This window comes from Podarcis tiliguerta (genome assembly GCF_965153285.1).
Source record: "Podarcis tiliguerta genome assembly, chromosome: 5".
Taxonomy (NCBI): Eukaryota; Metazoa; Chordata; class Lepidosauria; order Squamata; family Lacertidae; genus Podarcis; species Podarcis tiliguerta.
This window is the reverse complement of record NC_139538.1, coordinates 68,209,131-68,225,305: the sequence shown is the minus strand read 5'-3', so window position 1 is coordinate 68,225,305 and position 16,175 is coordinate 68,209,131. Positions and strand designations below refer to the sequence as shown.

General features: G+C 43.4%; 1 protein-coding gene across 2 annotated transcripts in view; it reads right to left on the bottom strand.

Annotated features, from left to right (window-relative positions):
- The window catches only part of UNC5B (unc-5 netrin receptor B), a 164,036-nt gene that overhangs the window by 14,425 nt on the left and 133,436 nt on the right, over nucleotides 1-16,175 (bottom strand). Inside the window, exons 8-13 of one of the 2 annotated variants that reach the window (XM_083441380.1) lie at nucleotides 11,869-11,901; nucleotides 6,995-7,189; nucleotides 5,605-5,994; nucleotides 4,339-4,426; nucleotides 2,852-3,020; nucleotides 1,283-1,516 (exon numbers count right to left, since the gene is read on the bottom strand). In XM_083441380.1, coding sequence (XP_083297506.1) covers nucleotides 1,283-1,516; nucleotides 2,852-3,020; nucleotides 4,339-4,426; nucleotides 5,605-5,994; nucleotides 6,995-7,189; nucleotides 11,869-11,901 — 1,109 coding nt within the window. The remainder of the gene's footprint in view (nucleotides 1-1,282; nucleotides 1,517-2,851; nucleotides 3,021-4,338; nucleotides 4,427-5,604; nucleotides 5,995-6,994; nucleotides 7,190-11,868; nucleotides 11,902-16,175) is intronic. The other variant, XM_083441381.1, reaches the window with a different exon arrangement.

The window sequence follows — 16,175 nt, the reverse complement described above, 5'->3', positions numbered from 1 at the left end:
GGAAGCCTGGTCTACAATACTTATTTGGTGATGGCTATTTCACTTATGCAAGGCGCCACTTAACTGCATTACTGTCATCGAGTGGTGATTTCACCCTTAGACGTGCCAAAGGAGAAAAGTGCTTCTAGGAACCCTTTGTTGTTGACAACTCTGGAGCATACTAGAAACATGATGGGTGTAGCCAGGGCAACTGATGCTTAATTGGCCACAGGTCACCTTGTCTTTGCTGAAGCAAAGACTATAAAAAAAATGGTGCTGATTGCATCGCTGCCTCACGTCTGACCCTCAGTAGCCTATTCCTGTGACTGCAGTTGGTTGTAAATGGTTTTAATTTCTGAAAATTAAATTGTTGTAATCTACCCTGGGACCTGCTGGTGAATGGCAGGTAGTAAATTTAGCATAGGTAATAATAATAATAATAATAATAATAATAATAATAATAATAATAATACAAAAAAGAAACATGATTTTTTTTTTGAGTAAGTCTATGCCAAAGTCTCAGCTAAAGTGGAGTGATCACTGTGAATGTTAGGATGAGTGAATCAACATTCAGTGTCATGAAGGAAAGCGGCTGAGAGATTTTCTTATTGGGGCCGCGGAGTGCAATCTAAAGAGTAGGGCCGGGGGGGGGGGAAAGTCAGATGCAGTTTACATTCAAACCTCTCAAATTTGCACCTCCCAAAATAACATGTGAACTGAAATGCAGGCTTTCTTCAAGATTTGCACTTAAACGAGTTCTGTGCTGCACTTCTCCAACCAAACGATGTTTACAAAAATGCACATGTTAAGAGAAAGCATGCATAAAAACGAACATATTAATGAAAATTGGCATACAAAGATGCATTACATTAGGGGAAATGGCTTCCAAAAAAAAAAAGTATATATAAAAATGTGCTAATAAGGAGAAATTCACACTGCTAGAGAAATGCGGAGAACTGAATTTAAGATTGGTAAAATTGATTTATTTATGAAATTTCTATGCTGCCCTTTGTCTGAGGATCACAGGGCAGTTTACCATTCAAATAAATAAAACTGAAATGAGAAACCGAGAGAACTGAAATGGACATATTCCATTTCAACCCTACAAGAATCCCGCCGAATTTTTAAGTTAGGTTCCAAATAGCTACTGGGATCAAGGAGACTGTTCAGAATGGAAAGTTTTCCCATCAGAAAAAAAAAAAACTTATCTGCCTGATGAATGGTTTAATTAAGTATCCAGAAAGGAGGAGGAGTGCAAGTCAAGTGCAAAGAAATGCAAGAGGGGCAAACTGAGCAATGTTACCTTCAGGGCATCTGGTGTGTCTTCCAGGCAGTATACTTTGACATTGTATTCCAGCGAAGTACAAAGGGTGGGGGCAAAGATGGCGAGCTGGAGTCTCTTGATGGCCGACCGGGAGTAGGACTCTCCCACGAGGACGTATGTCCCAAGCTGGTCCAGCAGAACATGGCAGCACTTAGGTTCCAACTGGCAGTAGCAGGGCGTGTTTAAAGTCTCTTCATCCAGAGTTACAACTTCCTAAAGGAGAAGAAAGGGGTGGGCAGAGCAAAAAACAGAAGTAAATTTCTTCCCGGTGCCTACTTCCATTGGCTGGGGCCAGTTGGTTAGCATGTCAGATTTTTATTGTCTGTATTCAACGTCCATTGCAACGTAACACAGAAAAACAAAAACACCCAAGAGTAAGTTAAACAAAAAAATTCCAGAAATACAAGTTGTCAACATTTTAAATAGTAAAAGTCCCCAAATTATTTATATAAAAAAGAAAGAAATCCCATTGGGCAGTCAACACTGTTTTGGGTCAAAAGACAGTGACTTTCTTGCTGCTGGTGCACATGAGCAAAGCTGAAATTATTATTCAATAGATTTATCTCCCTGTTTACTAGCACCAGGGTTGAGGGTGCTCTGATTAACAAGAAGTAAAACTACAGTATGGTCACCTAAATTCTGAAATTCAAGAAAACCGAATCCTGCAGCTTGCATAAAAAGGTAAAGGTACCCCTGCAGCTTGCATAAACTATGCCATTAAGCAAGATTGTTTATGGCTCTTCATTTTTTTGCACAATATGTTCTGCAACTTTTAACATTATTTAACATTTTCTGAAATCATTTTGCCCAATTTATTCTGCTATCATCACTCACGGCAAGAAGGCGAAGGGCACTAAAGTTGTGATCTCTCGACGACTGGAAATCTATTGCTCATGTGAGTTCATCAGGCCCTTTCCCCACATTTTCAAGTATATTTTCACAACAATAAGGGTTAACATATATTTTTTTTTGTGTGTGTGAAAGCTGTGATTCTAGGCCAGTTGAATTCTATGGCTGGTACAACATTCCAGGCTGCAGCTTTTCAGCAGAACTGCCATCACACACACACAACCCTGATTTATAATACTTCCAGGAGGGCAGCAATGCAATACCTGCAAGGTCTCACCTGCCTTGCGTAAATCTGGTGCTGCACTGGCATACATTAGCTTTTTATCGACTTTAAAAATGCTGCTATCCTGACTTTTCACTTCTGCGTTGTAAACTTCCTAGATCTCATGATTCTAGCAATACGTGTTTAAAAGGGGTTTCTCTACCATACAATTTTTGAAGGGAAAGTTCATCATTTTGAGCAATGGGGTTTCTTATCAGCAGAGATTGATTGATAGGAGATGTTATAGAGTTGTGTGGGGAGGGAGGGGTGGACGAGAAAAAAACCAACAAAAACGTATCTATCTCCTTACCTTAAAATGCTTTATAACTGATAAATAACCATACACTTTTAAGTAATTGGCCTGACCCACAGATTGCATGCGGTGCCTTCACCAACGAAACAGCTGATTCTGTTCCCAAATCATTGTGATGCCTTACCTCCCAGTTTCCTTGGTGGGACTGGGTTTTCAGTTGCAGCATCCAGTCTGGGGAACTGACTTCTGCACAGTGGGGGACGGTGAGGATGACAGGGCGGCATAAGAGCAGCCCGGTGGGGCCACAGGTCACCATGGGGCTCAGCACCGTCTGTGTACCTTCGGATGGAAAGCTAGATAGGGCAAGGAGAAGAAAGCTAAGTTGCTTCCAGTGACACAAAGGAAGTCAAAGAACTGGGCTGTGGCATCTGTTATCTGGGCCTCAGAGGAAATGGATGGCTTGAATGAAATGGGGAAAGGCTTGAATCTAACCTGACGAGAGCAATATTTGCTGAATAAAGCCCCTGAATGCAGTAAATATTAAATTAGTTAGAATTATCCACCTGCCACAATCTCCCCTCCCTTTAACTTCAATGGGGTTTTAAGCAACCGAATGGTGTCCTGGATTGCTGCCCTTGACACATATAAAGAAGAAATACTAGGAATATTTGGTGTTATGTTGGAGGGGATGCCAGAAAACCAGGACTTATGGTTCACATGTGGTGGCGGTGTAATTATGTACTTTTGTGTGTGTGTGTGGCAAAGGGTGTTTAAGGAGATAACAGACATCACTCGGTTGAAGCTGATCGAAAGTCCCGAGGTAGCATTATTATCAATTTATGATGGGGTGGAAGGTTCACAGGCTATGAAGGACTTGCTCACAATTTTATTGACAGCTGCGTGAGTTATTATAGCTAGGAAGTGGAAGGGGCAAAGTGAATATAAAATGGAAGAATGGCATAAAGAGGTGTGGGATACACTATTAATGACAAATTAACATGTGCTATTAAGGGAAAATGGGGAATGTGCAGTAGAAATGATTTTGAGGAGATATGGAGGGTATTTGTAGAATTTGTACTGTTAAAACGGAAAGGGGCCAAACCATTGCAAGAGGTGTTGAAATTTTGGGAGGTTGGATAGTTAGAATGGAATGGTCTCAGGCGTGGGGTGCACATTTTTATTCCTATTTATTTTTTATTATTATTTTGTCAAAATAAAAAAATAAAATAAAATTGAAGAAATACTAATGGTAAGCAGAAGAGAAAATTAAAGGCCTTAGCTAAGATCCAAAGTAATACGTCCAAGGTGGATTTGGGTTGGATCCTGACTTACAGCAGAATCCTAACTGTGTCTACGTTGCTCTCTATGAAATCAATGAAATGCTTAAGTTGGTCTTGACTATCATGACACAGTGACTTCAATCAGACGTTAAGTGCAATCAGTGGAGTCTGGATGCAAGTTTGTAATGTTTCTTGAACGAAACACAGTTTGCTGAAATCAAGGGGACTAACGAAAGCAGACTGTGGAATGAATGGGAGTGGGGTGGGGAGTGGGGAACATCTTACACTGGGCATGCTCAAGCCTTTGACCATGCCTAAAGCAGCTCTCCTGGATAACCTCTGATAATGCAGGCCAGATTGCAAAACACAGCACGTTTTCTGCTTTACTTACAGGGTGTTTTCTGCTTTGTTGATCATCAGGTACATTTCGTAGAATTTCCCTTGAGGAATTGCTCCGTGTGGCACCAAGAGACTCACCCCTATGGACCAGAAAGGGGTGGTGGATGAGAAGAGAATGAATAAAGGGTTTTACTAGATTTAAAAATGATACAACCCTCAGCTCTGCAGTACACCTTCCCTTCTCTCTGATCTCTCTTCCCCCAAGTCAGTGTATTAGGTCGCAGGCACAGAGCTAATGAGAAGATGCAGGGGACTCACTCTGCATCACCAGCAACCCTCTGCAAAACTCCCAAGCAAGCTCATCACCTGGTTTCTCACCATTACCTCGAAAGCTGTGCCTAATTATTCCAAAAAGAAAAGATGGCCTCTCTGGACATTGTTTTAGTAACTGTCAATACAGTATATCACTGTATTGGTGCCCATTATCTGCTTCTGCCCAGACAATACCTGGGGAAGGTGCCCCTCTCACCCACTCTGGTTTTATTTAGCACCAGAGCTAAACCAAGAAGCTTCTTCTAGCAATGTGCATTATGCGTTCCTTTTTGCTCCCTCTGCAAGAAAGGTGCAGAAAGAGATGAGCCATCCCACAGCAGATGAGGCCCACAGTCAGGGATCTTCCCCTTGTAATAATTTAAGATGATTAAAAATTCCCAACCATTGCATCCTGGAAGAACATCTAAGTGAACAGGAAGCCTCATTCCTGAACGACTGCTTAAGGTCAATAATAGCCTGGATGGGGGTGAATAACTTGAAACTCAATATAGGCAAAGATGGAGATGTTTGTGGTATGTGGACTGTTGATGGCAATAAATATCTCTGCTCTGGACGGAATGACACAAACAGGAGCAGGTTCAGTGTTTAGAGGATACTAATGGATCTGGGCCTCTTTCTGGAATTCTAGGTGATGGCAATGCTTTTTACCAGTTGTGCCCCTTTCTAAAGTGCCTGGCATGAACAACTGGAGAGGCAACAGAGCGTGGTGCTCTAGGACAGATTAGTATCCCTTTAAGGTTCTCCACTCACCAGTGAGGGGGAGAAACCTGGAAGAGACGGTCACAACTAGCGAGTACATAGGATCTCAGCTGGGTTCCGACACCTCCCTGGAGCAAGGTGTCAGCTCAGAGCTGTCCAAGGTGCTGCAACCCCAGCTTGACCTAATACAGACTATGTTTAGGTCAGCCTGCCCATAACCTCTTGGTTCAATAGACTCTCAGATAAAGTCAGGACAGTAAAAATTTCCCTTCATGCTGACATTTACCTGTGCCAGGGATGGTGAGCCTTCCTCCCAGGCAGCCGAACGTCCCAGTGGCACTGTTCCCAGGCTCCCGAGGCAGAGTCAAGAGCTGCTGAGAGCCCATGGTCTTGTTCCTTAGGTTCATGAAGTGATTATCCCTGAGGTTCTCCCCTGGGAAGGTGCCTGAGGGCATGACTCCCAGCAGGTCTGTCCCCTCATGCATCCCGGGTGAGGATGATGTTGTGGAGGAATTGTACACTTTGATCTTGAGGTTAGGGAGCGGGTCAAGCAAGGGAGAATTGGTCATGGGGATCTTGTCAGAGGAATCTTGCAAGGCATACATGGGGCCGCGGTACACGCCGGCATTGGCTGTCAGGTCAGGCTGCATTGAAGGGTGCAGCAATTGGGGGGTGTCTGCAAAAGAGAAGGTGGAAAATGCTTAATGGTATGTTTCTCATAGAAGGAAATAGACACAGACAGCACGGCTACTCCTTGAAAGCTTTCCTGAATGGTTAAAAACAAACTTTAACATACACCAGAAAACATGCAGGGAGATTTTATTCCAAAGCGTGGGCCTCCACTTGCAATCTGAACGGCTTACAGTTCTACCACCTCCTCCTGTTGGATAATGTGTCAGATTTTGACAAATGTCTGCAGGCTAGCTGATGTAGCTTTCTTCTGAATTTAAGCCACTTCCTTCTATTTATTTATTTGAAACTTCTACAGTTTATTTCACACTTTCCATCTTGTTTAGTCTCACAAATGATTTAGTTAATTGAGAAAAAAGAAAGCACCCAGAGAGTTCCAGGCTATAATAATAATAATAATAATTTATTATTTATATCCCGCCCATCTGGCTGGGTTTCCCCAGCCACTCTGGGCGGCTTCCAAAAGAATATTAAAATACAATAGTCTATTAAACATTAAAAGCTTCCCTAAACAGGGCTGCCTTCAGATGTCTTCTAAAAGTCTGGTAGTTGTTGTTCTCTTTGACATCTGGTGGGAGGGCGTTCGACAGGGAGGGCGCCACTACTGAGAAGGCCCTCTGCCTGGTTCCCTGTAACTTGGCTTCTCGCAGTGAGGGAACCGCCAGAAGGCCCTTGGTGCTGGACCTCAGCGTCCGGGCAGAACAATGGGGGTGGAGACGCTCCTTCAGGTATACTGGACCGAGGCCGTTTAGGGCTTTAAAGGTCAGCACCAACACTTTGAATTGTGCTCGGAAACGTACTGGGAATCCAGGCTAGCCAGGATTTGAACCCAGATTGCCCTGGACCAAGTCTACCCCTTTCTCCACAATGGGTTCTAGCGGCCTTCAGTTCAAATGCTTGGTTGTATCTGTTTTCTCCTTCTGCCTTGTGAGGTTCAAGGACGTACGAAAATGGATGTGAGCCTTGTGAGTAAGCTGGGGTCTTACCATGTCTTGAGGTCTTGAAATTGACTGGGTGGAAGCCTCCTGTCAGAGCAGCGGAAGAGTCTGTTATGTCAGTGTCGAAGTCCCGGCAGCTACGCCTGTACACAACCACCCCGACAGCCATCAGGATAACAATGAACACAAAGATGGCAACCACAACACCAGCGTACAAGGCCACGTCACCGGTAGCCTCCAGTACTAGAGGGAAGAGAGAGAAAGATTAAAACAGAAATTGAAAAAAGAATTGCCACTTTCTGCTTGCTTCTTTATTTAAATGATGTTAGGATGCCTTTCAGAAATATTATGGGTACAACAAAGGCATGACTCTTCCATTCAGGATTCAAAACCAAAACGTTCTACCACATTTCCGCCAGCTATTCTGATTCCTCCCCCCTCTGTCTCAGGATTTTTGGAAAGGCAAGGAGGAAACAATAGAAAGTCCAGCTGAAGAGAACTTAGAAACAAAAGACAGAGATTGCCTTAATGTCTGAAGCTCTCTGGCCCTCAGGTTTTCCTTCAGTGACTCTAGTTAGGAAATGTTTGCTCAGGCAAGTCTTTGCTTTGCGGGACTTTGCATGCGACTGCCACTCAGGAATGTTATCTGTTAGTAGCATGTTCCCGATTGTCATTCTTTACAGCAAGGGTTGGACACACACACAAACCACCAAATGCCTTTCTCTTTAGGTTACGGAGATCAAGCTGGAAGCTTGACTGATTTGTAAATGGAATACAACACTGGGACAAAAGTTATGATGACATCATGGAATTGTAAAGTTGGAAGGGACCCTGAGGGTCATCTAGCCCAACCTCCTGCAATGCAGGAAACTTTTGCCCAATGTGGGGCTCGAACCCACAGCACTGAGATTAAGAGTCTCATGCTCTACCAACTGAGCTATACCAGCTACAATAATCACAAGTCCTTTTTTTCTTTTTGTATTGCTGCGTTGGGCAAGTGGTGGAAGAATTAGGCTCCTTCCCAGACAAAGGCAAGCTTATTTTGGTGGTCTGGAGAGGAGAAGATAGGCAGAAGCCAGAAGGAAGCCAAAAGGAAAGGAAGGTTAACAGCAAAGAGGGAATGGCAGGAAGCCATTATAGCAAAGCTATAATCTGCTGTTCAGGAAAGAAATTTAGAGAAATTTATGGTATCCAGAGCCAGGAGCCAATGAGGAGAATAATTTTTATTGCATTACTCCTTAGACCATACTAGCACAAAGCAAAACAGGAGCCCTTGAATTAGGATGGGGCAATTAGGGGGGTGCAATAAGGTCTATAGGGATGCGGGTGGTGCTGTGGGTTAAACCACAGAGCCTAGGACTTGCCGATCAGAAGGTCAGCAGTTTGAATCCCTGCAACGGGGTGAGCTCCTGTTGCTCAGTCCCAGCTCCTGCCAACCTAGCAGTTCGAAAACACGTCAAAGTGCAAGTAGATAAATAGGTACCGCTCCGTTGGGAAGGTAAACGGCGTTTCCATGCACTGCTCTGGTTCGCCAGAAGCGGCTTAGTCATGCTGGCCACATGACCCGGAAGCTGTATGCCAGCTCCCTCAGCCAATAAAGCGAGATGAGCACCGCAACCCCAGAGTCGGTCACGACTGGACCTAATGGTCAGGAGTCCCTTTACCTTTACTTTTTAATAAGGTCTATGGATCTTTGACTCAGTGATAAGAGAAATGATCACCAGCCACAAGGCTGCTGTTTCAAGATCAGCAAGCCTGAATGCGATATTCTTAATATACACCTGCCTATGCTTTAAATGACCTAGTCAGAAAACCTTGGACAACCTTAGCACAGTCGCAGACCCCTAATTAACATTGCCTCTGGAGCTATCTATTTATACATGACACGTGCTGTGACTCCTTGGTCTCCCTTGGTGCACAGAAAAGAGGACCGTGATAAAAGTCATCTACCTTGAACTTTTATAAATGTGCACACGCCTGAGGAGAAAACAACAACAACACTGCTGCTCTATGGGACTGGATGCACAGAGATGATCAACAGTCCATGAAACGAGTCAATCTCTCCTGTAGGTTCGTTTTGGTAGCAAACAGGTCCTAGATTGCTCTGGACAACTAGGCAGCATCAGCTCCTGAGTGGCTGAGCTCGCCAATGATGTTTGCTGCCTAGTGCTTCCCCCCTGCCCCCAACCTCTACTAACTATGTTGAGTTTCATCTTTAAGATCGCCCCGGCTTTATAAAGTTTATTTATGTCAAAAATTCTGGGCCTTGGATTCAACACTTCCAAAGTTCCGCAGATCAATTTGTTCAAACATGCCCAGGAAGACCTTTTTTTTTTTGGGGGGGGGGGGCGGGATGGGCGACATAAGACTATAGAAAGAACTGAAGCCTCATCCCACCACTGCCTCCAAAAGAAATGCTGTATGGATTTGCTAATAAAAAAGCATGGCTTTTTTCCCTCTAACATGCAATGTTTAGTTTTGTTTTTAGTTGCTGCTTTGTTACCAGTGTTTTATAGATTGTAATTGTTCCACTAATGCTTTGTTAATTATTCTGTATGATTCATGTTGTATTTGTGATGTTCTATTCTGTTCTGTTACTGATTATTTGTAAGCCGCTTTGGGATTCATTTGAATGGAAAGAGGCATAGAAATATATTCAGTCAAATCGAGAATTACTCCAGATATGCCAAGAGACTGGCATTTACAATGATCTCCTCCCTCCACCCCTGTCTTTGATTTAACTGTTTCCCTCTTCTCCAAGCTCCCCCCATTACCGTGCCCTGTTGTCACAGGTTCCTTCTTTCTGAAGGGGACTATGTGGAACTGAATCAAGGTGTTTCCCCCCCCTTCAAATATTCTTTATTGGTTTTTCAATTTCATACTCCACATACACATATTGTATTACATTTTACATTTATACTTGCTCTTAAGGAGTTGTTGATTTTAAAAATTGTGATTATATCTGGACTATGGTCAGGGGTCCCTTTACCTTTACCTGTATGATTGTGTGTGATCCCCTGGGAATTTCTTTCCTGAGGGCACTACCGGAAAAGGTACAAGGAAGAAATAACGGGGAATTTACAGGCTTTGAAGTATCCAATCAGCGCCATTTCCCAATCTATAGGGATTGCCAGAATAGACAGAGGAACGTTCCATGCCAAGCTTCCATCACTGCTTGCTACAGAAGTAATTTCCCTCCCTCTGACTAGAAGGTGAAATACAACAGCAAGGAATACTGCTAAAATAGTTAGGGGCTTGGGAGAGTTGACTCCCATGCTAATGTTATTTATCAAGGTGTCACCATCAATATGCATGGCACTTCAGAGCAGGAGCAGGAGCAGGAGCAACAGGGAGCCCCAGGGAGCTTGCAGCCTCAAGTTTGACAATGGAAATAAAACAGAAGGGAGGCAGCAGGCAAGGGATTTGCGTGACCAAGGCATGGAGGCTAAGGTGTTGAAATGCATAGGCTTTGCAATAATAGTTTTGAAATATCTTTAGAATTGAAGGGGGTGGCGGGGTAGGGTAGGGCATTCTGGGAGGTCATTGTGGGCATAAGGAGAAGCAAGGGAGACTGAGCAAAGGTCCTTTAAAACAGCAAGAGAATTTATAGGTGGCAGAGATCGGCAGAATTGGAAGAGTAGCAATTACTCTGCCACCTTTATCCTCCCTTTATTTGATTTTCAGTCTGCATTACAGAAGATAAGCTATCACTGATGAAGCTAATAAATATTCTGCACTGGATGCTACTCATGCAGAAACAGCTCTGCTTTCTATGCTTCACGTTCACAGACGTTATCACGTTTTATTGCCACACAGTGCAGCAACTGATGGCACACTGCCGCAAGGAAAAGGGAGGGATGCGCAACAAGAACACCCCCATCTCTGGCAAAATGAAAACAAAAACAAAACAAAATAACGTCACCGCTATAGCCCTATGTCAAGGAGTTACAGAAACGCCAACAAGTTACTTGAGGGTGAGAGAGAAAGAAAGGTGGGAGGGGAAGAGCAATGCTTGCACTGAGCAAAAACCGAAAGCAAAGCGTTTCTCTTTCTCGCTCTTGTAGATGAATGGATGAACTAGAGCTTTAATTTCCATTGAAACATTACACTGAATTTAGTCAAGGGAATAACAGGTGTTGGTGAAGTATAGTTTTTGATTTTATACAAAGAACTTTTATACAAAGAACTGATACTTTCATCATCATCATCATCATCATCATCATCAATTCATTCCTATGACCCAAAATGTTGTGTGTGTATGTGATATCCTAAGGTATACTGGGAGAACTGTAATAATAGGTCAAGGCAAAACTGAGAAAAACAAAAATAAGAATGGCCTAATATTAACTTTTTTACAGTTGCACGTGGCTGTCAGCCATCCCAGTGCGTTTGCCGCTGCTATCCGCAACACGAGGAACAGGTTTGTTTTACTGGGAGCAATTGGGTAGAAAATGGCCAGCACGTTTTCCATTATATCTCTGTAAACAAAAAGGCTAGAGAGCTTTCTTTAAAAAAATAAAAAAGCAAGCAAGCAAGCTGAGATGTTCAGGGAAGGAGTCCAGAACATCACATGCATCTCCTTCCTTCTGGAGGCTACAAAGCTTTATTATTTAAACCATCACTGAACTAAAAACCACCACAGTATCTTTCCTACTGAATTGGAAATAAACCTGGTTTGATTCTAGTTTCTAAAACAAACCCAGTTTGCTTTTCAAGGTCCACCAGGCCTAGCAATGTCTACATTCCCCCTCCCACTGGCTTTAGCTCCCTTGAGGCTGCTAGAGTCACACAGAGATGGTCCTCCAGGAATGTTTTAATACTGAGGTAGGGCAAATTTTCATGTACAGCACACAAACCTGAACAAAACCAAAAGCTTAAATGTACAACAAATGAAAGAAAATGGCTATGAAATGGAGACTTACGGTGACTTTTGGGCTCGCTTACAAATCTTTTATCTGTCGGGGAAAACAAAGTTCAAAAACAAAGGTTGAAAAATGAGAATGGCGACAATGAAGATGGTAACAAAAGAAAACAAAGGGCAGTTTAGCAGCTCTGGCAAACCGAGGACTAAGGGTATGGTGAAAACGTAAGCACAATGGAACAATTTGTACTGAAGTTACATGCAAGACAAAGCCACATAAACTGCAGTTGGAAGGGAGGGGGAGGAGGCTGGCATATTCACTCCACAAGCAGCACCTCTCAAATATCTGCACTGCTGTATCTGCCCACAGTGTCAGGAGAGTGCTTGCGAAATGTAAAACCAACATCATGGTCTGGGATGCTGTGCTAACATGCCTAAGAGCAGAGCAAGAGTCCATCTGGTCCAGCGGTCTGTTTCTTAGGTTGGCTAGCCAGCTGCCTCCAGCAAGCCCACAAGCAGGGCACAACGGCAATAGCCGTCTCCTGTGGTTCCTCCCCCCAACCACTGGTATTCATTGCCATACTTCCCATGACCATGGAAGCCCCCCACGGCTGTGTGGCCAGTTGGTACGAACCACCCTACTGCACTTCTATTGGTTCTTCACAACATGTGACCCACAAGTCCTCTCAGGCACAATCCTACAACCAGTGCTTTTTTCTGGGGGGATGCAGGGGTACGCATACTCCTAAACATTTTGTGAATCTTTGTACTTTTGTCCATTTACTGTATTTATTTTTCCCAATTTGAACTATAAAATGGTGGTTTTCTTGAGTCAAAATGAGAGTACCCCTAATTTTTCTTTTAGAAAAAAGCACTGCCTACAACTCATCTGGACAGAAGCAATGAGCTGCCATGTTTCTCGGTTGTCCTGTCCTCTGTTAGTGGCAGTTAGTTACCCCAATCACCACCAAAAACATCCCCTACCCCCCACCCAATCAACGTAAGAAAGTGCTGGAAGAAGGAGTAGCATCTAATTTATTTTCCTGTGGGGGAGCCATGCTGGTCTGTTGCAGTGGAACCCAACAGTGTTGTAGGACGTTAAGGATGAGCACATATATTACGGTGTAAGCCTTGAATGGTGCACTCCAGAGATCAATGGACTCCAACTCCCATCAGCTCCAACTCCTGGCATGGCCTACTGCCAGGAATTATGGGAGTTGTAATCCACCAAAACCTAAAAAGCGCCATGTTGACTGGCAGAAGCTTTCATGGGCCTGTGTCCACATCATGAGATGAATGAAGTACAGTGCTTTTTTCTTTTTTTAAGGGATACTCTCATTTTCCTACTCATATATGGACACATATGGTTGGGATGGTGGAGGAGGAGGAAGAGAGGAATGAGGGAGACAAAATGCTAAAGAAGAACAGACTAACTCCAATTCATCTTAAAGTTCTTCAAACTTGCTACATGTTGAAAGTTCCCATACACTGGAAAGGTACTGATCCTTGTTAGGCAATGGGGAGGTGCACAGAGCACAGTGTTCCTTGCCTCTCGGTGTGTTGCTGCTTGGTTTTCTTCTCAGTACCATTTGCCTGTTTAAGTGTTAACAGCCAGCAGCAGGCTGCCATGGTGCGCAGTTTGACTGTGCCTGCAAACTGCACCCGACCTCGGCTGTCATGATGCCTTAATTTTTCCCAGCAGTGAGCTTCTCCAGAGCCAGCAGCTACTGGAGGGAGGGGGAGATGCTTTTTCCCTTTTTCAAAAAATAAATTGCGTCTCTGTACAGGACTCCCCCTCATCTCTGCTATCTGCCAACATGGATCAATCCAGTGATTCCATTTAAGATGACACACATACATTCTCATGCAGCAGCGGCATGAGGTTAGAATTATAGCATTTTTGGGGGGTGAGCAGATTGCGGTGGGAGGACAGAATTCAGGAAGCAATATAAATCCAGGCAAAATAACAAGCCAGGAAGGTATCACAACGGAAATCAACATGACTACAGCAGGTGGCAGCACTGTCACAATTTTTATTTATTTATTTTTAAAAAGCAGGGCTGCTCTTGTAGCAAAGTTTGCTTTTTTGCTCATTAAGGCAATTTATTTTGATGCTCTAAAGCAGGCTTCTTCAACCTCAGCCCTCCAGAGGTTTTGAGACTACAATTCCCAGCATCCCTGACCACTGGTTCTGCTAGCTAGGGATCATGGGAGTTGTAGGCCGAAAACATCTGGAGGGGCGAGTTTCAGGAAGCCTGCTCTAAAGAGAGATGTAAATAGAGTAATTCTCCCCAGCCTTGCCTCAAGTTTAGAGTACAAGGGTTAAAACCAAACATCATCTGCCTCCTACCTTCCTGTGACCACCCAACGAGCACTTCAGATACTGGCTGAGCTACTGTGATGTCATGGAATGTTCATGAATGTACAAGCAGACTGGATTGAAGGTGTCAGCAAGAGAATACTGGCAGAGCAACGTGCTTTCCTGAGCTATCAAATATCCTAAAGGGCTGTAGGACAAGAGCTGTATTCTGTTGGCAAAATGACTCAGGCAAAGGTCCTTTGCAGGCTGCAGGACCGTTGAGCTAGAGAGCAGGTACACGTGGGGGTAGGGAAGAGGCTGATGGTTGTCATGTAGAGCCAAGGAAAATTCACTCTGCACTTGTCTAAATATATTTTTCTTCATTATTGCTTCTTGGCTTCTGGGGCTTAGTCCTAGCACTGAAAGTAACTTCTGTAGCCTGAGAGATCTGGATCAAGTTTAAGCCAGGTGTTCATGAAAGCAAAAATCCCACTGAGATACCACCAGGACCCATTTCTTTAAGGGACCACATTGTTGAACAAAATTCACTGGATTGCTTTCCCCAACACTAAGACAACTGATGGATTTCTGAAGGAAATGTCAATGAAATAGAGGATTTCTCTCTCATTTCAATGGGAAATGACACTATCCACAATTGCTTTACCCTGCCCACCTGTGTTCTCCTTTCTTGTATGAAGAGGAGACCCCGTTCTACTTCTCATAGTTTCACTCTTTGAGCTCTACAGGTGGCAGAGGGATCCTGCCATCATGGGTTCTGAATGACAGTTCGTCCATCTTCTTCAAAAGATTCACATTCAAGATTAGGACTCAAACTTCATTAAGGAAAGGCTGGCATTTCACCCACTAACCTTACCATACACTTCTCAAAATAGTTCTCTTGATCTATCTATCTATCTATCTATCTATCTATCTATCTATCATCTACAAAGGCAGCCAGCAGTTCATACAGATATTCCTTCTAACTGAAATATTCTGCTCTTCTGAATGATCTACATATCGTTTGAGTAATACAGGTGTCTACATCAATCAGCAGTCTCAAGTTGACTGTTGGCTGGGCAGCAGCACAACTGGAACCCATTCAGGTAGGCTGCAAGGATCTGTAGCCCATTCCTAAGCAGGTGGACTCAGAAGTAGCTTGCACCTCAGTTGGGTTTGCTCGCCACTATGCCCTAACGTGCTATCTCCATGCACCTCCAAGATTTGAAACAATTCACCTAGAAGGCTGGTACCAACCAGAGGCAGAGGGAATGGGATGATCTACACATTACACAGTGTCAAATGCAGGATTGCTATGGAGTGTGCACTCAACAGGGAGTGAAAAATAATCACGGTTCTGTGACAAGTGTACCCAGTAATTATGTGTGCAACAATAAGTTTGATCACATCCATACATCTTAGGTACAGAAGAAATATTTAAGAAATAAAGTTTATGGAAGGGAAGTTTTGTGTCTCTTCCTCCTCTCAGCAGCCCCCCTTGGTAATCCCTCCAACACAGTTCAAAAGGGACCCCAAGAGAGGCTTTCTGTGGGTCTCAGGTAACCACACTGAGGCAGAGCGGAGAGGAAACTTCCATTCCTTAAATGACCTTAAGTTAACTTAAGTTTCAAACTTGTGAATTTAGGTGGCCAGAGAACTTCATTGGGACTGGTAATAGAGCTGAAAGAATGCAGCCGGTGTTCTCCCCCTGCCATAGATATGTTGGCAAAAACAAACCCCTGTGTTGCAATGAGAACCAATCACAGAAACAAAGACACAACATGTAGGCTAATAACTGTTAGAACATATGCAATAGAATAATGATATCAATCAAAAAGTAGGAATAAATCTATTAGAGTTCATATATATAATGTAACAGATTAGTGGCGCAGAAGGTCTTCTGTTGAAACCTTTGAATGACCATTGTGAGACTGACCTTTGATGCCTGTCTTGAACGCATGGCCTTGACATTCTGCACCACTAGTCTGTTACATTGTATATATGAACTCTAATAGATTTATTTATACTTTTTGAATGATATCAAAAATATCATAAAATAGTATGATATTCTA